Raw genomic sequence first — 22,816 nt, 5'->3', positions numbered from 1 at the left:
ATTGGCTTTGGATAGAAAACACCCTAAAGTTTCTAAAACTGTTTGAATGGTGTCTGTGAGTATAACAGAACTCAAATGGCAGGCCAAAACCTGAGAAGATTCCATGCAGGAAGTGGCCTGTCTGAGAAGTTGTGTTTCATCTTGGCTCTTTTTATTGAAGACTGAGGATCTTTGCTCTAACGTGACACTTCCTACGGCTCCCATAGGCTCTCAGAGCCCGGGAAAAAGCTGAACGATATCGAGGCAGCCTCTGGCTGAAACACATTATCGCTTTTGGCAAGTGGCCGATCAGAGTACTATGGGCTTAGGCGCGTGCCCGAGTCGACCGAATGCTTTATTTTCTTTCGTCTGTTTACCTAAACGCAGATTCCCGGTCGGAATATTATCCCTTTTTTATGAGAAAAATGGCATAAAAATTGATTTTAAACAGCAGTTGACATGCTTCGAAGTACGGTAATGGAATATTTAGAATTTTTTTGTCACGAATTGCGCCATGCTCGTCACCCTTATTTACCCTTTCAGATAGTGTGTTGAACGCACAAACAAAACGCCGCTGTTTGGATATAACTATGGATTATTTTGAACCAAACCAACATTTGTTATTGAAGTAGAAGTCCTGGGAGTGCATTCTGACGAAGACAGCAAAGGTAATAACATTTTTCTTATAGTAAATCTGACTTTGGTGAGTGCTAAATTTGCTGGGTGTCAAAATAGCTAGCCCTGTGATGCCGGGCTATCTACTGAGAATATTGCAAAATGTGCTTTCACCGAAAAGCTATTTTAAAATCGGACATATCGAGTGCATAGAGGAGTTCTGTATCTATAATTCTTAAAATAATTGTTGTGCTTTTTGTGAACGTTTATCGTGAGTAATTTAGTAAATTCACCGGCAGTGTTCGGTGGGAATGCTAGTCACATGCTAGTCACATGCTAATGTAAAAAGCTGGTTTTTGATATAAATATGAACTTGATTGAACAAAACATGCATGTATTGTATAACATAATGTCCTAGGGTTGTCATCTGATGAAGATCATCAAAGGTTAGTGCTGCATTTAGCTGTGGTTTGGGTTTTTGTGACATTATATGCTAGCTTGAAAAATGCGTGTCTGATTATTTCTGGCTGGGTACTCTGCTGACATAATCTAATGTTTTGCTTTCGTTGTAAAGCCTTTTTGAAATCGGACAGTGTGGTTAGATTAATGAGTCTTGTCTTTAAAATGGTGTAAAATAGTCATATGTTTGAAAAATTGAAGTTTTTGCATTTTTGAGGTTTTTGAATAACGCGCCACGGGATTACACTGGCTGTTACGTAGGTGGGACGATTTGGTGCCACCTACCCTAGAGAGGTTAAAAGCTTAAATTCTTGTTAATCTAACTGCATTGTCCGATTTACAATAGGCTTTACAGCGAAAGCATGCCATGCGAGGACGGCGCCCCATATCAACATATTTTTCCACCGGCACAGGCTTCATAAAATTTCTATCACAAAAAGTCTGTTCAGTTGGTGCCTTCGATTTGAGTAATCCACTCGTTCAACTTGCAGTGAAAGGAATCCGAAAATCTACACCTAAACTTTGTTTCAACAAGTCAAAATACATTTGTATTTATTCCTGAGGTACCCTAAAATGTAATTAAACTATAATATTTCATACGAAAATAAATATGTTCAGTAGGAAAGCAAAATTAGCAAGTGCGCGTCCTCTTCGTCGCTCAAACACAGATTTCCAAAATACTGTCAATGTACTAAAACTCCAATTTCTTCTCCATTATTCAAGTTACAAGCCTGAAACCTTGAACAAAGACTGTTTACATCTAGTGGAAGCCATAGGAATTGCAATCTGGGAGCTGGAATCGCATATGCCCCATAGCTTTCCATTGTAAGTGCATGGGCTCTCAAAAACAAAAAAGAATCCGGCTGGTTTTTCTTTGGATTTCCTATTACCATATCAATTGTGTTATAGTCTCATACATTATTATGTTTTCTATCCAATGGTACCAATTATATGCATATCCTGGCTTCTGGGCCTGAGTAACAGGCAGTTTACTTTGGGCACGTCAGTCAGGCAGAAATTCAGAAAAAATTACCCAATCCCTAACAAGTTTTTTTTATGTACATTCTGCCAGTGTCAGGTGTGTTAAGTAGAGGGTTTCAACTTTGAGTGATAGAACTAATGTGAATCACTAAGCATTTTCATTCTAAATTTGGGTTGGATAATTCATTGGGTTTTAATTATGATATGGAAACTGAAAGAGTTTTTGAAAACTGACTAATTGATTTGAGTGTGTTTTTAGTATGTTAATAACTATATGAGTGAAGCAATTAATGTATAATGGATTGATTGTTTTGATTGTTGTTATGCTGATTTTGACATGTGTTAAGAAGTTGTGTAACTAAGATGTTGACACTATTCTCACCATGCCCAGGCTGAATGGAGAGGGGATCTATTTGACCTATATCCATTACCAAATTACATTTTGATGATAATGTTAATACTCAGGAACTATAGCAGGTTTGTGCTAATGGTAGATAGAGTCCATAGGCATTGCCCATATAGATAGTGGGATCATGATGATTGTCTTGGGTCATGTTCATTAGGCACCAAATGGAATACATTTCAGTTAAACCAGGAGTCGCTACCTTGTTTTGTCCAAAAAGATATGCACATTTTTGTTTCTACATATGGTGCTATGGGGATGGAAATAGTTATTTCCACCATGCTGACCAATGGGAGTATGCTCAGTGTCAATGTGATGATGTTTTGTACTGATGAAAAATGTACTCCGATTTAGATTGCTGAGAATTTCTTAATGATATTTTATTGTTTATATATTTCCCAACAAAGGATATTTTATGTTAAGGTTGAACTAACAGATGGTAATTTACAATTGTAATATACTAGTGAAAGGCCGTTTTTTTAAATGCATTAATTAGAAGTTGTTTGATGCCTCAATTGTTTTTTCTACAGTTGAATTAATGTATTTTTAAAACTTGTAATTTTCTTTGAAGTTGAGATGTAAATCTCAAAATGGGGGATTATGGTGGAAAATTAGAAGATTTTGTTTTAATACTGTGTATGCATTGAATAAGGTTTATGAGTACTGTCTCATCTGTGTCTGTTGGACTGAGATAGGCCTCTGGAGCTTGGCACTGGTAATTGATTTATAATGCCTGGTTGATAATGATTAGTGTCTGTGAAATGCAGGCCTGTCTGCCAGTCTGCAAGGGCCAGGTGAACCCTCTCTCTAGTTTCTCTCCCACATGCAGATGGACACAGGAATTCAGAAATTGTGATGAGGACCCAGTGTACCATGTTACATTAGTATCTGTGTGTTAAGGAGTGCGAAACTGAGAAGATAACCCTGTACAAACAAGCAGTAAATGACCCAGAGACAGAAACCTGACACAATGTACATCTTGCTGTCTGTTGCTTGTTAGCACAATGTACCTTTGTACAATTCTACACATTTTGTTTGTCATGAACATTCAGGGGGATGTACTTTGCTATAAAGAGCTGTACCCCAAATCTGCTTGTTGGGCTCTCAGCGATCACTTACGGGAGGTGCATTGACCAGCTCCGTTATTTCAATAATTCATAATAAAGTTGGATTATTTTGAAGAAATCTAATCGTCTCTATTCTTTGAATCAGAAATATTTGATGAGACTAAACCGTAGCAATGCAGTCCAAAGTATATTACATTTGGGCTATCCTCACTTCAGTAGCAATGCAGTCCAAAGTATATTAAATGTGGGCTATTGTCACAGGTGTCGTTAGAAATGGAGGACCAAAACGCAGCAGGTATGTGTATACTCATCTTCTTTATTTACGGGAAAAGAAGGAAAAAACCAAACAAACACGTATACAAAAATAACAAAACGATGAACGACAAAATAACAGTCTTGAAGGCAACACAGCAATCCAAGAACAATCTCCCACAAATACAAGACAAACACACCCAACTAATATAGGACTTCCAATCAAAGGCAACACCAAGCAGCTGCCTTCAATTGGAAGTCCACCCCAATTAACTCAACATAGAAACACACTCACTAGACTACACATAGAAATACATAAACATAGACCATAACTGAAAACCCGGAAATAATAAATCAAACGCCCTCCTAACTAACACACCAGCCTGAACCACATAAAACAAATACCCTCTGCCACGTCCTGACCAAACTACAATAACAATTAACCCTTATACTGGCCAGGACGTGACAGCTATCCTCACTTCCCACAACTGTGCATCGCCTCATTATCCCACACTAATTGTGTTCTATTACATAATCATCATGGCTCATGTAGGCTTCCCCCATGTTCCTAGAGAACAGGGACAGTTAGGCCTTGACAGAATAACACTTCAAGAACAGCTCCTCGATTACAGATGATGAGATACTGATCTATCGGCCTCCATCTCCAAATTCACAGAAAAGCCACATCCTGTTCCACAGCCTACTGTCATTTGTCACTGCTTATCTTGGAGTTCCTTTGAGTTGACCATTGCAAAGTCAGTCCTTATCTCCCACACGGCTATGAAAGAATTTACAAAGGAAAGCTGCAGTAAAATGTGTCTGTGATGTTACAGAAAAGGACTAGGGTTGACTGTATCTTAGGCTCAGTTGAGGAGTGATATTGCAATGAGGAGGAGTTGAAGACAAGGTTTCCAGTTCAGAGTATTGATTAACTAACTAAAAGGGCATAGTGATAGTACCAATAATAATACTGATGCTAATAAGAATATGTCCTGTTGTATTATTAGTGTTCCAACACCCATTGACACATGTTACACACACACAATAAAACTGTCCCTGATGTAGTGTATACCCCCCTTAATTTGTGTTCAATGGGGCTCATTTATATTTTCCATAAAATACTGTATGCAAAATTTGTCCTTCCAATTTGTTCAGTTCAAAACAATAATATTTTCAAGATTAACATGATTTATTTAACGCATGTCTTGATTATAATAGATTTTTGTTTACAAAAATCACTTTTTTTTTAAATGAATTGCGCTTTTATTGATTAATGTGATCTAGTAGAGGTAAATGGTAAATTTTAACCATGTATGATGTCTATTTTCCTTGTAACTGATATAAGTCAACATCTAAGTATTAAGTATTTTTATGTAAGTTGTTATGGCTGTATTGTTTTAAAATCCCAATAATTTTGTCCATCAGATGTGGGACCATCAGATCCGCGAACATTAGGTGAATAACAAAAACATGAACACCACATAAGGGTTAATTATCTTTTCACTCTTAATCACCTTCAACTATGGATTTTTTTTAACATTCTCTCTTGGGTGCTACATTGTTTACAACACTTTTTATAACTTATCTGTGATTGGTTCAGGTTTTTTTAGCGCCAATACTCCTATTGGTTAATTATAGCGTCACTCAGATTTGGCTAGTGCACTTGACCATATAAGCCTGCCTGCTCCGTTCTACTGCAATCCGAAGCCAGCTAAGCATTCTTCCCCTGTGAACATTTGCGGTTTGTGCAGTCAAGATGAGTGTAAGTACAACTTTTCTTTATTTATAACATATCAGGCTTACAATGCCTGATATGTTAGTTCATTTGATTGTTATCTGAAAAGTAGCCTACATGCAGTGCAAGTTCATAACGGTTCATGTTGGCGCTATTAAACAGCTGTTGGGAAAATAATGCTCCGATTTGAATAGCCTATGTGCTGTAGCCCAATATAATAGAGCAATGTCCTCTCTAACAATGCCCTTTTATAGTCAACCTTGTTGTCAATGTGTCTAAGAAGACTAATCAGACTTTTGGCATGCTAGATGGCTTGACTGTCTTGTTTAGGCTTTATTACATGGCATTTTTTATTGTTCTGCAGTGACTACAGATGAGAAGGGTGTCTCATTGCAATAGGATATGTAGTTTTATCATATGCAAAAGTTCATTTTATTCTCTCAATGAATTAATTAAACTAAATGACTATTGTTAAACTAATGACCCGTTTCAGGAAACTAGGCGTATGTCATGGGTCAATACTTCACAGGAGAGCTGTTTGAATGTATTAAGACACATGAAAGTTCACGTTTCAGAAATGCCTTCTCGAACATGTGAACTTTCATGTGCCTTAATAACAAACATGTATGCCATCTGTAAATATAAATAAAATTGTTAAATTACGAGCCTAGTTGGTTTAGCCACAGAAAAAGTCGGGCAACCTTCCCACTAACCATGGTTGGCTGAGATAATGAGTGGGCTGGACATGCCATGAGATGAGTTTGGATTGGTCTGCCATATAGCCTGCTTCTGTCTATTTGTGCTGGTCAGTATGTCTAGGTAGTGTGGCAGACCAGGGGGTTTGGTCAAGACGTTTACCCATATCAGACATTGACAGAATAGAATTACCTCAGTTTCAAGGGTGATCAAAAAGCAAAGGATATGTCTCCCCTATGAGACCCACTCCGTGATGCCGTCTTCTGGGATTCCGGGTCTGGATTTTTCCTGTTGGGCACAAAACTGAACTCCCTGTCACGTCCTGACCATAGTAATTTGTTATTTTCTATGGTAGAGTTGGTCAGGGCGTGACAGGGGGTGTTTGTCAGTTTTTGTATTTCTATGTTTAGTTTCTAGTTTTGTATTTGTAGGTTAGTTTTTGTTTGGCATGACCTCCAATTAGAGGCAGCCGGTTGTCGTTGTCTCTAATTGGAGGCCATATTTAAGTTGATGTTTGTCCCACTGGTGTTTTGTGGGTGATTCATTTTGTGAGTAGTGTATGCCTGCTCTGCGTCACGGCGTTCTTGTTTTTTGTATTTCAAGTTCATTGTTTATTGCATGAGTTTCACGATTGAATAAAAGATGTGGAACTACGATCACGCTGCGTATTGGTCCGATCCGTCTGAAAGCCCTGACACTCCCTCTTGTTACCTCTGCAACCGTTAACACTAACACAGGAGTCCTTTCTTCTTCCATTCCTCCCTTGTGTGCTGCCCTTCTGGCCGCTTTATGGGCCTTGCACAGCTGGTGAGCAATCCGCCCTTGATTACTCACCAGCTCCCAATCAACCCCAATTAGTCCTGGCTGGAGAGCCCGTCAAGACCTGGCACGTCCAGCAGATGGAGCCATCACCTCGTGATGTGTACTCCATCTGTTACCAGGCCTCGACGAGTCTCCCCCTGGTGGCTGACCTGTTGTACGCCACAGTAGGTAATCCTCTCTAACGTGGCTTATTAACTCTTACATCTAGACGTTCCGCTAGCGGAACACCTGCTCCAATATCCAATGATGGGCGTGGCGCGAAATACAAAGTCCTCGAAAATCCCAAAACTTCAATTTTTCAAACATATGACTATTTTACACCATTTTAAAGACAAGACTCTCCTTTATCTTACCACACTGTCCGATTTCAAAAAGGCTTTACAGCGAAAGCAAAACATTAGATTATGTCAGCAGAGTACCCAGCCAGAAATAATCAGACACCCATTTTTCAAGCTAGCATATAATGTCACAAAAAACAAAACCACAGCTAAATGCAGCACTAACCTTTGATGATCTTCATCAGATGACACTCCTAGGACATTATGTTATACAATACATGCATGTTTTGTTCAATCAAGTTCATATTTATGTCAAAAAACAGCTTTTTACATTAGCATGTGACGTTCAGAACTAGCATACCCACCGAAACTTCTGGTGAATTTACTGAATTACTCACGATAAACGTTCACAGAAAACATTATTTTTTTTATAGATACAGAACTCCTTTATGCAATCGCTATGTCCGATTTTAAAATAGATTTTTGGTGAAAGCACATTTTGCAATATTCTGAGTAGATAGCTCGCCATCACGGGCTAGCTATTTTGACACCCACCAAGTTTAGCCCTCACCAAACTCAGATTTACTATAAGAAAAATTGGATTACCTTTGCTGTTCTTCGTCAGAATGCACTCCCGGGACTTCTACTTCAATAACAAATGTTGGTTTGGTTCCAAATAATCCATAGTTATATCCAAATAGCGGCGTTTTGTTGTGCGTTCAAGACACTATCCGAAGGGTGACGCGCCCAACGCGTTTCGTGACAAAAAAATTCAAAATATTCCATTACCGTACTTCGAAGCATGTCAAACGCTGTTTAAAATCAATTTTTATGCGATTTTTCTCGTAAAAAAAGCGATAATATTCCAACCGGGAGTCGTTGTTTTCGTTCAAAGACTGAAAATAAAAACATGGAGTCTTCTCGTGCACGCGCCCCCAGTCTCATTGTTCTCAGATCGACCACTATCCAAATGCGCTACTGTTTTTCAGCCAGAGACAGCAGAGTCATCATTCACCGTTCTGCTGCCTTCTGAGAGCCTATGGGAGCCGTAGGAAGTGTCACGTTACAGCAGAGATCCTCAGTTTTCAATAAAGAGAGTGTAGAAGGCCAAGAAATGGTCAGAGAGGGCACTTCCTGTAAGGAATCTTCTCAGGTTTTGGCCTGCCAAATGAGTTCTTTTATACTCACAGACACCATTCAAACAGTTTTAGAAACTTTGCAGTGTTTTCTATCCAAAGCTAATAATTATATGCATATTCTAGTTTCTGGGCAGGAGTAATAATCAGATTAAATCGGGTACGTTTTTTATCCGGCCGTGAAAATACTGCCCCCTATCCATAACAGGTTAAAAAATGTATCCCGTAGTAAACCTGCATAAGCCTAATATCAAGTTAATGTTTCCTGTTCGCTAGCTAACATTAGCTGGCTGGTTTGCTAGCTAATGTTACGTGAACGCTCTCCACTTTCTGGAGGACAGAGCTTTGAAATCAGTGGAATTCGGGAATGATAGCTAAGGAGAAAACACCTGTCTCCGGGGATTACATCTTCAAACTAAGGGCAACCAAGGCATCCGACAGGAGACGCATCCATCAATGATTTATACGGGTAAAATAGTCTTGCCAGCTACATTTCCAGATATTACACATTTCTAATTTTGACAAAATGGTTTCATTTCAAGTTAAAGTGTACTGTTAGCTAGCAAACATTAGCTGGCTGGCTTGCTAGCTAACGTTACGTGTATTTTCTTATTATTCATATCTCAGACTCATTTTCTTGACTAGCCTAATGGTAGCTGGTTGGTTAGTTACCTGCAGATTCATGAAGGGTAGTAATGTCATGAGGTGGGATTATGGTAATTGTTTACCTACATGTCTTAACAAAACATTCTTGTCGGAGTGTGCCAGAGCTCAGATTAACTGATGAATTTACGAACACTCAACACCAGTTGAATATGGCTGCTGTCAGTAAACGTCGGCAAAAAAGCGTAATTCCATTGTTGCCAGCAGCACAGTTACAGTCACCAACACTCTGGATAACATGAAAACAGCCTAACCAGCTCTGCTAGGGCGAGTCAAATGGTCAGAGTGGGGTGTTCTCTCATTATGGGTCTGGAAGTAGCTAGCAAGCTAGCCAATGTTAGCCAGTTAGCTTGGGTGCTTGACTGCCATTGTGAAGTCAGAACACTCGTATCAACCCTACTACTCGGCCAGAGCGTCCAGTGTGCGCTTGAACGCTCTGAGAACTAAATGCTCTGAATTTACGAACGGACAATCTGACAGCAGAGTTGCAGTCACCAATGCTCTGGATAACAAAACAACCTAACCAGCTATGCTAGGGTGAGTAATGTTCAGTGAGCAGTTCTCTCATTTGTGTCTGGAAGTAGTTAGCAAGTTAGCTTGGTTGCCTGACTGCTTTTTTAAAATGTTTTTTTTTAATATTATTATTATTATGAACAAAACAAATACAAAAACAGAAATATACAAACAAGAGTACATAAACTTAACAGACAGGGGTATTACACATTGAGATACGTTTTCAATTAGTCAAAAAGTTATGATATCTATTGTTTTTTTGTCTTTACACTTACTGATAATTTCAAAATAATATTTAAATGTTTTCTTAAACAATGTGAAGAAGGGTTTGAATCAGGATCCATATAATTTGGATGAAAATAAAACAGAGTCTTTCATTTTAACATTAATAGAAGTTTATTTTCAAGTAACATCTTCTAACTCACTTAAAAAATCTTCTGACATAAGAACAGTCCCAAAATAAATGGACAAGAGTCTCTGGGTCACAACCTCAAAATACACATTTATTATCAAGCTATTTTGAATCTGTTTATAATAAAGTTCCTTACAGGTTTGCTTGACTGCTGTTGTTAGTACAGAACGCTCAGATCAATCCTTAAAGAGATGGGTGAGGCTAAGGCTTAGGAGGGTGTGAACGATGCTGAATGGGTTTAGACAAAGAAGGGCTCCCCTATTGTAATACCAAAACATTCAAAGGCCATTTTCTCAAAAGTTTGTTTATCAACTTTCAAAGAAAAAATACTTTCCCATTGTTCCTCAACTGTTGTGTATGATATACCATTTTACAGACAGCAGTGATATGTTCCTTAAACTCTTCAAACCTTCCATGTGATCTTTAGATATAGTGATCTAATCAGTATGTACTAGTAGGGTTTGAATGGGTTGAACTATGGGGGTGCTTGGTCCACCCTTAACAAATCAGGAAACCATAAGCATAAGTATAGGCTATCAATGTCTGCACCCCCAGGAGTGTTGATAAGATCGACTTTGGTCCGGACCACTATTTTTAGGGGGTGTAATTTGAAACCATATGTATTTAGTTGTGTGGGTACAGTACAGTTGGCTGGGTGGGAGTTATGTGGGTACAGTAGGCAGTGTGGGACAGACAACATCACTGTGTGTTCAACCTGGGCCACCCCTACTGTTCCTGGACATTACAATCCACATTTAGTCAATAATATTACTTACTCCAGTCCCTCACTTTTAACAGGAACTGAAGGTGCAGCATTTTGTCTTGGACGTGACTAACAATGACTCTCTCCTTGGTCTTGTAATACACTCTCTGAGTTAACTGGCTGTGTGTGTGTTAACACTCGCTGAGTTAACTGGCTGTGTGTGTGTTAACACTCTCTGCGTTAACTGGCTGTGTGTGTTAACACTCTCTGAGTTAACTGGCTGTGTGTGATAATAAAGGCTTTGTTTCACCGTGGCTGTTTTGTGGTTACCATGGTAATCATAGATGTGTTGGGAGAGCAACAGGGTTAATTCTATTCAGATCTAAATGAATTAAAGTTACCGTAAACAGAGGTCAGAATAGATAGAGTAGCAGAGTGATGTTATATCCAGTGAGCCAGTATGATCTTCCCCAAACTGAGCTATAAATCACATTTTATTTGTCACGTGCCAACTACAACAGGTGTAGACCTTAAGTGAAAGACTTACTTACAAGCCCTTAACCAACAATGGAGTGTTAAGAACAAAGTGTTAAGAAAGTATTTACTAAATAAACTAAAGTAACCTGCTCTTTAATTATTTGTTACTGTTATTTATTTTCTTAACACATATTTTTCTTAAAAATGCATTGTTGGTTAAGGGCTTGTAAGTAAGCATTTCACTGTAAGGTCTACACCTGTTGTGCATCACTATCGCCTCCTCTCTCTTTCCTCCCTTCTCTCCCACTCTCTCTCTCTTTGAACGTCATACCGCTTTCCCTATTTCTAGTTATTTTAACTATTCTTTCTGTCCGTTGGTCCTCTCTTCCACCCTCTACCCCTCATTTTCTGCTCCTCTCTCTTTATTTCTCTCTCCTCTAAACTCTCTCTCTCTCTCTTTCTCTCTTGTCAGAATGTACACATGGTTAGCATACACATGGTTAGCAGACGTTAATGCGAGTGTAGTGAAATGCTTGTGCTTCTAGTTCCGACCGTGCAGTAATATCTAACAAGTAATCTAACAATTTCACAACAACTATCTTACACACACAAGTGTAAAGGAATGAATCAGAATATGTACATATAAATATATGGATGAGCGATGGCTGAACGCCATAGGCAAGATGCAGTAGATATAGAGTACAGTATATACATATGAGATGAGTAATGTAGGGTATGTAAACATGATATAAAGTGGCATTGTTTAAAATGACTAGTGATACATTTATTACATCCAATTTGTATTTATTAAAGTGGCCAGACATTTGAGTCAGCATGTTGGCAGCAGCCACTCAATGTTAGTGATTGCTGTTTAACAGTCTGATGGCCTTGAGATAGAAGCTGTTTTTCAGTCTCTCGGTCCCAGCTTTGGTACACCTGTACTGACCTCGCCTTCTGGATGATAGCGGGGTGAACAGGCAGTGGCTTGGGTGGTTGTTGTCCTTGATGATCTTTTTGGTCTTCTTGTGACATTGGGTGTTGTAGGTGTCCTGGAGGGCAGGTAGTTTGCCCCTGGTGATGCGTTGTGCAGACCTCACTACCCTCTGGGGAGCCTTACAGTTGTGGGCAGAGCAGTTGCCGTACTAGGCGGTGATACAGCCCGACAGGATGCTCTAGATTGTGCATCGGTAAATCTTTGTGAGTGTTTTTGTGAGTGTTCAGCCTCCTGAGGTTGAAGAGGCGCTCTTGCACCTTCTTCCCCCACGCTGTCTGTGTGCGTGGACGATTTCAGTTTCTCCCGAATTGTGTATGCCGAGGATCTTAAAACGTTCCACCTTCTCCACTACTGTCCCGTCGATGTGGATAGGGGGGTGCTCCCTCTGCTGTTTCCTGAAGTCCACAATCGTCTCCTTTGTTTTGTTGACGGTGAGTGTGAGGTTATTTTCCTGACACCACACTCTGAGGGCCCTCACCTCCTCCCTGTAGGCCATCTCATCGTTGTTGGCAATCAAGCTTACCACTGTAGTGTCGCCTGCAAACTTGATGACTGAGTTGGAGGTGTGCATGGCCATGCAGTCATGGGTGAACAGGGAGTACAGGAGAGGGCTGAGAACGCACCCTTGTGGGGCCCCAGTGTTGAGGATCAGCGGGGTAGAGATGTTGTTTCCTACTCACACCACCTGGGGCAGCCGCAAGAAAGTCCAGAACCCAGTTGCACAGGGCGGGGTCGAGACCCAGGGTCTCAAGCTTAATGACGAGTTTGGAGGGTATTATGGTGTTAAATGCTTAGCGTAATCAATGAACAGCATTCTTACATAGGTATTCCTCTTGTCCAGATGGGTTAGGGCAGTGTGCAGTGTGATTGCGATTGCGATTGCGCCGTCTGTGGACCTATTGAGGTGGGAAGCAAATTGGAGTGGGTCTAGGGTGTCAGGTAGGGTGGAGGTGATATGATCCTTGACTAGTCTCTCAAAACACTTCATGATGACGAAAGTGAGTGCTACGGGGCGATAGTCATTTAGCTCAGTTACCTTAGCTTTCTTAGGAACAGGAACAATGGTGGCCCTCTTGAAGCATGTGGGAACAGCAGACTGGGATAGGGATTGATTGAATATGTCCGTAAACACACCAGCCAGCTGGTCTGCGCATGCTCTAAGGACGCGGCTAGGGATGCCATCTGGTCCGGCAGTCTTGTGAGGGTTAACACGTTTAAATGTTTTACTCACGTTGGCTGCGGTGAAGGAGAGCCAGCAGGTTTTGGTAGCGGGCCATGTCAGTGGCACTGTATTGTCCTTAAAGCGAGCAAAGAAGTTGTTTAGTTTGTCTGGGAGCAAGACATCGGTGTCCACGACGGGGCTGGTTTTCTTTTTGTAGTCCATGATTGACTGTAGACCGTGCCACATACATCTCGTGTCTGAGCCATTTAATTGCGACTCTACTTTGTCTCTATACTGATGCTTAGCTTGCTTGATTGCCTTGTGGAGGGAATAGCAACACTGTTTGTATTCGGTCATGTTTCCGGTCGCCTTGCCATGATTAAAAGCAGTGGTTCGCGCTTTCAGTTTTGCGCGAATGCTGCCATCCATCCACGGTTTCTGGTTGGGGAAGGTTTTAATTGTGACCGTGGGTACAACATCACTGATGCACTTGCTAATAAACTTGCTCACCGAATCAGCGTATACATCAATGTTGTTGTCCGATGCTATCCAGAACATATCCCAGTCCACGTGATTGAAGCAATCTTGAAGCGTGGAATCAGATTGGTCAGACCAGCGTTGAACAGACCTGAGCACGGGCGTTTCCTGTCTTAGTTTCTGTCTATAGGCTGGGAGCAACAAAATGGAGTCATGGTCAGATTTGCCAAAATGAGGGCGAGGGAGGGCTTTGTATGCGTCGCGGAAGTTAGAGTAGCAATGATCCAGAATTTTGCCAGCCCGGGTTGCGCATTCAATATGCTGATTAAATTCAGGGAGCCTTGTTTTCAGATAAGCCTTGTTAAAATTCCCAGCAACAATAAATGCAGCCTCAGGATATGTGTAAGGGAGTGCGTAACTGGCAGCAGGGAAGTCAGGCGCAGGAGAGCAAAACTGGGTAATCAACGGAGCAGTTTTATTATTAAAAACACTGGTAACCAGAACAACAAATAAATGGGTACAATACCCGTCGCGCACCAGAGACAATGTGCACATGCACTTACAATAAACAATTCTGCACAAAGACATGGGGGGAACAGAGGGTTAAATACACAACATGTAATGAGTGAAATTGAGACCAGGTGTGTGAGATGACAAGACAAAACAAATGGAAAATGAAAAGTGGATCGATAATGGATAGGAGACCGGCGATGCCGACCGCCGAGCGCCGCCCGAACAAGGAGAGGAACCAATTTCGGCGGAAGTCGTGACAATATGTGATTTCCAGTTTATATAGAGTCTGATGAAGTTATGTCAGGGCCGTCGAGGTGTCTGCTTGGGGGGGATATACACGGCTGTGATTATAATCGAAGAGAATTCTCTTGGTAGATAATGCGATTGGCGAAGGAATTCTAGGTCAGGTGAACAAAATCACTTGAGTTCCTGTATGTTGTTATGATCACACCACAACTCGTTAATCATAAGACATACACCCCCGCCCTTCTTACCAGAGAGATGTTTGTTTCTGTTGGCGCGATGCATGAAGAAACCAGGTGGCTGTACCGACTCTGATCGTATCCCGAGTGAGCCATGTTTCCGTGAAACAGAGAATGTTACAATCTCTGATGTCTCTCTGGAAGGCAACCCTTGCTCGAATTTCGTCTACCTTGTTGTCAAGAGACTGGACATTAGCAAGTAGTATACTCGGAGCAGTGAGCGATGTGCCCGTCTACGGAGGCTGACCAGAAGACCGCCCCGTCTGCCCCTTCTGCGGTGCCGTTGTTTTGGGTCACCTACTGGGATCCGATCCATTGTCCGGGTGGTGGTCCAAACAGAGGATCCGCTTCGGTAGAGTCATATTTCTGGTCGTAATGTTGGTGAGTTGACATTGCTCTTATATCCAATAGGTCCTCCCGGCTGTATGTAATAAGACTTAAGATTTCCTGGGGTAACAGTGTAATAAATAATACATAAAAAACAAAATACTGCATAGTTTCCTAAGAACACGAAGCGAGGCGACCATCTCTGTCAGCGCCATCATAATTACAACTCCTGTTGTTCTATGTCTGGATTGGGTGTCAATGGGTTTGTGTCTGGCTCTGCACTGTTAAAGGCCAAATACTGTGTCCTACTGCATATGTCTTGTAAGCAATGATTAGGCACTTACTGTACGTTCAATATTACACTGTAAGCAGTGTAAGTTCACACTCCTATCCTCCAGTGACTAATAAGAAGTGCATTCAAGGAAGAAAGTTAAAACACATATTAAGGGGTAATGTGTGACATTTTTCTTGTCCACTGCCCACTGTGTTGCTGACAGAAACAAAACCGAAGTACAAGTGTTGATGTTGTTTCCCTTTGGTGAGTATCATGTTTGATTATCTGCTGTTGCCCAGGGTTATACAGTATATTATCAACCTGGTCTTTAGCTCAACTGGCTAACTATGTCTTCTGTCAGAGAAGGAACAGGGTGTTGCCAAGTAGCAGAAATTACAGAAGTTGGCGGGAATTGCCTGGGTAACATTTACTACGCACCACGGCCAATAGATGGCATATGGACAGAATGGCCACAATAAGAGGTCTATATGTAGATCTATAAGAGAACTGTATATGTGCAATCATCTAAACAATATTTCCCCTGCCACATGTAAAGATCACTCATTACTTTGATCCTGTGCCGTGCCCAACCTCCATTGGTTCCATGTTGGCTGCCCACCATAATATGGGCCCTGCGGAAAATGTGACTTCACTTCAGCCTTACTGAGTGTAACCCAGCCTTCCTTCCCCCATCATTTATGGACAGATTTAGCCTCCCCTTCCAAATTCCAAATCACTGAAGGGAAAATAGTAACGCTGTCCAGGACTGGGATTTATAAAAATCTTCGGGGCCGTTCCGTAGATGGAAAACCTTTAATTGGAGACAGATGTTGTATTTGTTAGACTGATGGGGCTAGGATAAAAGTACAGGAAAGGGTTTAGCAAAGTGTAGCCATACTCTATAGCTCTCTACACCAGAGCTACGTAAAGACTTCATGTCAATACTATACCCACTGAACACACACTGGTTGAATCAATGTTGTTCCACATCATTTTAATGTGGAATATACATTGAATTGACGTCTGTGCATTGTGGGTACTTACTATAACAATGGTTTGATAGAACCATCTTTGTATCAGAAGTTATAGGCCAATTCCTATCAGCTAACTCTCAGCTAATTGCACATTTAAAGCTTTTCAATTGCTGGATTTTTTTCTCTGTCTCTCCCTCTCTCTCTGTCTCTCCCTCTCTCTCTCCATTTTTCTATCCTTCTCTCTATCCCTTCACTTTCTCCCTCTTTCTCTCCCTCTCTCTCTCCCTTATTTCTCTCCCTCTCTCTCTGTCTCTCCCTTCTCTCTCTACAGGGTGTTGTGGTAAAGAACATGTCCTTCAAGTTGGGCCAGACCCTGACCATCACAGGGATCCCTAACTCTGAAGCAACACAGTGAGTAGCTAACCCCCTTCAGACAATTAATTGTCACTCCACTTCTCAGTCAGCAGACTAGAGACCTCATAGAGAAACTAGTCACTGTATCACGAGAATGATCAGTTCATATTCACAACATACATTATCAAACTACAATGAAAAAGTAGATTATAGCTATAAACTGTTTCTGTGTAATTATCAATCCAGATCCTCTTTCTCTGTAGGCTAAATGATTTCCTTATCCCTTCTCTGTGTCTGTGTGCTCTCCTCTTCCCTTACAGTAATTTTATCATCAATGTGGGCAAGAGTGACGATTACCTCGCCCTGCATATGAGCTTTCGCTTCGACCACCTTGGAGACACTCAGACCGTGGTGTGTAACTCCTACCATGGAGGCATGTGGTTTGAGGAGCACAGAGAGGGAGGATTCCCATTCAACCAGGGAGAGGAGTTTAAGGTGAGAAATGACATTGTGTGTGTGTGTGTGTGTGTGTCTGTGTGTGTGTGTGTGTGTGTGTGTGTGTGTGTGTGTGTGTGTGTGTGTGTGTGTGTGTGTGTGTGTGTGTGTGTGTGTGTGTGTGTGTGTGTGTGCGTGCACAAAGGTGGATGTGTGTGTTTGCTTTCAATTTAACCCATGCTGATGTGAATGTCCTCCTCTCTTCCCATGTGTGTAAGGGAGTTCTACTAGGGACCTCTGGTGGTAATAACTTGCAATCACTGCATCCCAAATACCTAAGCACCTCTTTAGATAGAAATGTGTAATTACCTCTCTCTCTCAGATAAATATCACCTTCACCAAGGAGCAGTTCCTAGTAGCTCTACCCGACGGCTTGGTGATCCACTTCCCCAATCGCCAAAGAGACTAAAATTATCAATTAATTGACTTTGAGGGCGAAGTCAGTATCCAGGGCATCGAGATCATTTAGAGATGAGTTTTAAGTTAATTTTAATGCTGCCATTCCTAGCCAATGGATGGAGCCACTAACAGTGAAATCTACAAGTAAAATATACATTTTACAGGAGCAGCACATTACAAGCTTGGAAGTGTTGAAATGTGAAAAGTTCCCTGGGAGTTAAATTAATATCAATTGTTTTATTGAAGATAAATGTGTCTTTCATTAATGTGGAACAATCATTCCAGAAGTGGTTTTATGAAAAGTGCAAAATATTTGTTAATTAAAATGATATTATTTTGAACCATTTCAGATTGTATCTTCCTTTGTGTAAATGTGTGATTTTAATCAGCATGTTTTCTTTTCGTAAATGTCTGTGTAGTTAGATATTGTTCCTGCATAATAGCGCTTTGGATAGGCTAGTATTCTTCATTGACTTTATTAGATGGATAACAAGATGTTAGGCTACAGATTAATTAATGCAGCCTAATAATAAATGCATTAAATCAGCGATGCAACAACTCCTGTGCAGTTATATAGTCATTTGTAACTAATTATCAAACCCAACCTGGTCCTCACTACACATTTACTGATTGAACACCCATTTGTATTTGATTATGATACTTAAATAATAACCATGTGTTAGTAATGCAGCATTACCTTTCTATGCCAGTTAATTAAACCACATTAAACCACAACCACTCTTCAGCCTATGACGATGAGCATATAGCTAGCTTAAGAGGAGTTGAGACATGTCACACATTTAATGCATGTAATTACAGTGAGATATGTGAAAGAAAGAAATACACTGCAAATTACACTGTTCATTAGAATATACATTTATCGACTTAGTTCCCTTGTATTTGATTGGTCAAGCAGTGGCAAGTGAATTGGCTCATGAACCAATCACGGTTCGTGTCAATAAAGTTTGAAAATCGCAACACTTACAGAGTGAAAACACTGCCTGTACCAAGCCATTTGTTTGACCTGCAGTTTCGAAAGATTTCTACTGAAATGCCATGAAAATAAAAGCTATTGTAACAAGACATTCATACTTCCATTCTCAGAGTGCCTAGATGGGAAAAGTAAGCCCCAGGATCAATGTTGCTTTTTCCTTTACTAAGTGGTGGCTATTATGCCCTTAGTTTTTCTGCCAGTCCGTAGACTACCCTTTTCCAAAGAGCACTATAACCCATGGCCTATTGGCCTTATGGTTTTAACCCATTTGACCGCATCAGCACATCGTTTTTTCCTAAAGACTAACTTCGGTTTTAGGCAGTTCTTCGCTCGTCTCCAGAGAAGATCCCCTGTAGATCTGTTGGTGAATCTGATGATGGTTGTCCTCGGTCTCTTGTCTTGATCCTCGAGTCTTCCCAAACAATGAACGATGTCCACAGTTTCCTGAAGTTTGGCTTTTGATTTGGGAATGACAGTTTCACAGATGTCAACAACTCTGCATTTGATGTCCTCACCCGCCTGCTCTGGAATTCCATGGAGCCTCAGGTTTCACCAGGGCTGGAATCTCTCCGCCTTATTCACCTTTTGCTCGAGTTCATCCACCTTTTCATTTTCCTGCCAGATAACTTCCATTTTCTTCATGTCACTTATGAGGGTTTTCACTTCTCCAGAGATAAAGTCAAAATATTTTTTCATAGCCTCAATTTTCATCTCAACTTGTCAGCATTGTTGTCCGTGCTCACCAAATTTACATCACCCACAGCAGTATGTCCCCCCACAGAGGAGTACCCAAAACCATACCATCTTTTGCTGTTAATTGTCCATCGGATGATTTCTCAATTTCTTTTCTTTTGATTCTTATTGTGGAAGTTTCCATGTAGACAAGCTAGTTTTTGAGCTAGCTAGTGTTGTCGCTAACTTAATCATTTTAGAGGTGAATAACTTGCAGAAAGTAATAGATTACTTTGCTAAACAAAACCATATTCATACAGTGTTTAACCTGTTGGGTCTAGGGGGCAGCATTTGCACGTCTGGATAAAAAAAATGTACCCGATTTAATCTGGTTACTAATCCTACCCAGTAACTAGAATATGCATATACTTATTATATATGGATAGAAAACACTCTAAAGTTTCCAAAACTGTTTGAATGGTGTCTGTGAGTATAACAGAACTCATTTGGCAGGCAAAACCCTGAGACATTTTCTGACAGGAAGTGGATACCTGATGTGTTGTATTGACTTTAAACCTATCCCATTGAAAAACACAGGGGTTTAGGAATATTTTGGCACTTCCTATTGCTTCCACTAGATGTCACCAGCCTTTACAAAGTGTTTTGAGTCTTCTGGAGGGAGATCTGACCGAACAAGAGCCATGGAACGGTGATGTCCCATTAGACACCTGGCGCGCTAGTTCATGTTGGGTACCCTCGTTCCAATACGTTATAAAAGAGTATGCATTCGTCCACCTTGAATATTATTCATGTTCTGGTTAAAAAAGGCCCTAATGATTTATGCTATACAACGTTTGACATGTTTGAACGAACGGAAATATATTTTTTCCCCTCGTTCATGACGAGAAGTCCGGCTGGCTTAGATCATGTGCGAACAAGACGGAGATTTTTGGACATAAATGATGAGCTTTTTTGAACAAAACTACATTCGTTATGGACCTGTGATACCTGGAAGTGACATCTGATGAAGAGAATCAAAGGTAATGGATTATTTACATAGTATTTTCGATTTTAGATCTCCCCAACATGACGTCTAGTCTGTATCGCAACGCGTATTTTTCTGGGCGCAGTGCTCAGATTATTGCAAAGTGTGATTTCCCAGTAAGGTTATTTTTAAATCTGGCAAGTTGATTGCGTTCAAGAGATGTAAATCTATAATTCTTTAAATGACAATATAATATTTTAACAATGTTTTCTAATTTTAATTATTTAATTTCTGACGCTGACTTGACTGCCGGTTATTGGAGGGAAACGATTTCCTCAACATCAATGCCATAGTAAAACGCTGTTTTTGGATATAAAAATGAACTTGATAGAACTAAAAATGCATGCATTGTCTAACATAATGTCCTAGGAGTGTCATCTGATGGAGATTGTAAAAGGTTAGTGCATCATTTTAGCTGGTTTTATAGTTTTGGTGACCCTGTCTTTGACTTGACAAAACATTACACACAACTCTTGTAAATGTACTGTCCTAACATACTCTAAATTTATGCTTTCGCCGTAAAACCTTTTTGAAATCGTAAAACGTGGTTAGATTAAGGAGATGTTTATCTTTCAAATGGTGTAACATAGTTGTATTTTTGAAAAATTTGAATTTTGACATTTATTTGGATTCAAATTTGCCGCTCTTGAAATGCACCTGCTGTTGATGGAGTGCACCACGGGTGGCACGCTAGCGTCCCACCTAGCCCCAAGAGGTTAAGGACCTTAGAAAATGACCAAATTTGGGTGAGGAAATCCAATAATTTCTTAAGCTACCAAACAAACACATCTGCACTGACCGCCATCTTGCACACACCCAGCATCACCCTCATGTTGGTACAAGCAGGCTAAGTAGTGCTAGGTATTAACTATAGCGAGCTTCGATTGGTCAATAGCACAGCAATGTCGCAGAGTATTTACAAAAAGTTCAACTTTCCCCAACTTTGTTCCAGCCATGTTCACGTTCCCTAGCCCATGCTGGCATAGCCCAATGGTTCCCCGCCCACTTTGCTACCGTCAAAAGAAAATAAATGGGGCTCCGTTGTCTCATCGCCTCCATCATGTCATGTGGAAATGTACTGTTAGGTCTACAGTATCTATCTCCCAGGTCACACCTGCTACCTTTGGGCAGAGTGTGAGCCTCATAAAGCAATGTGGCAAACTGGAGGTCCACATCGACATTAAAGAGAGAAGTAGTAGGAAGATGGCGAGGTGTCTCAGGTGAGCAATCACTCAACACCGAATTTGAAATGATGGATTTATTGGTCACTCATCAACTATTGTCGATAAAACCACTAGGAGGAGCCAAGCGACCAATAATGAAAACAAATACACCAAAAATCTTTTTTCTCATAGTTCCGTGATATCAGCTATTTCTTAAAATGGATGATTTAACTAATTTCTAGAAATGAAACGAACAGATAATCATATCGGTCTAAAATATCAAGGTAGTCAAATAAATATTGCTCTTAGGATGTAAATCACAGCTAGTACATTGTTTTCTACCTCATTCAGGGGATGAACCGTTTTAGTTTCAGTGACCCAATATTTTGGACAAAATATTTACTCAACCTTTTTGCTTTTCTTTTAATTATCAACACATCTGACCACACATTATACCGACTGGCTGGTTGGGAATGGATATTATTATAGGCCTAATTCAGAAATGTTTTTCCCAACTGTAATACTATCTATATTGTGACTGTTTTATGTACTGTAACTACACTATGTGATTCGGGGCTTTGTCAGTACGACAGACAAGTCAACGTGTAGCAAAGGGCTGTTTTGGTTTTATCACAGACTGTCACATTCCTGTAGGCTGTCCGTGGTGCTGATCACTAATCCTCTCTTTGCCATTCCAGTAAGAGGATGTGAGAGACTGTGAAACAGGTGTGTGTGTGTGTGTGTGTGTGTGTGTGTGTGTGTGTGTGTGTGTGTGTGTGTGTGCATCTCTCACTTCTTTTCTTCCCCTCTCTCTTTGTCCCCTCTTTTCTTCTTCCCTCTCTCCTTCTGTGTACACACACAGCCATAGGATATGGTTAACCACCCAGGAATGTCACATGGAATAGCGTTGTGTGTTATTCACATTTGATCTGATCTAATATAAAGTGATTGGTCTGAAAGAGTTCTGAGGAGAGATGAGTGGAAAAAGCAACCCAGTCTCTCAGATGTCATCTTTGGCAAGACTGTAGCAGGCTATGGGATCATTTTAGGTGACCTGCCACATTCCTGACAGAAATCCTGTGTGTCTGTGTGTGTTCTCTCTAGTTGATTGACGTATTGTTTGAGTGTGTGTGTACGTGTGTGTTTTATAGTGTGTGTGTGTAAGAGCGAGTTCTCAGTAGTTGATATATGAGGACCCTGTGTGTGTGTGTGTGTGTGTGTGTGTGTGTGTGTGTGTGTGTGTGTGTGTGTGTGTGTGTGTGTGTGTGTGTGTGTGTGTGTGTGTGTGTGTGTGTGTGTG

At 40.6% G+C, this 22,816-nt stretch overlaps 1 protein-coding gene across 1 annotated transcript; it reads left to right on the top strand.

The window, feature by feature from the left end:
- The first annotated feature begins 5,418 nt into the window (after positions 1-5,418).
- LOC106606810 (beta-galactoside-binding lectin-like) lies at positions 5,419-17,980 on the top strand. Its single transcript, XM_045721284.1, has 4 exons — positions 5,419-5,518; positions 16,726-16,805; positions 17,069-17,270; positions 17,566-17,980. The coding sequence occupies exons 1-4, from the start codon at positions 5,513-5,515 to the stop codon at positions 17,650-17,652; spliced, it is 375 nt and encodes a 124-aa protein (XP_045577240.1). The 5' UTR covers positions 5,419-5,512; the 3' UTR covers positions 17,653-17,980.
- Positions 17,981-22,816: the final 4,836 nt, after the last annotated feature.

This window comes from Salmo salar, chromosome ssa06 (genome assembly GCF_905237065.1).
Source record: "Salmo salar chromosome ssa06, Ssal_v3.1, whole genome shotgun sequence".
NCBI classification, from domain to species: domain Eukaryota; kingdom Metazoa; phylum Chordata; class Actinopteri; order Salmoniformes; family Salmonidae; genus Salmo; species Salmo salar.
Note: the sequence above shows the minus strand (reverse complement) of the source record. Positions and strands in the feature narration are given on the sequence as shown.

Excerpts from the sequence above, each read along its gene's own strand:
- LOC106606810 (XM_045721284.1), top strand. Across the intron at positions 16,806-17,068 it reads CCTAACTCTGAAGCAACACA|TAATTTTATCATCAATGTGG; the intron begins GTGAGTAGCTAA and ends CTTCCCTTACAG. Across the intron at positions 17,271-17,565 it reads ATGACATTGTGTGTGTGTGT|ATAAATATCACCTTCACCAA; the intron begins GTGTGTGTGTCT and ends TCTCTCTCTCAG.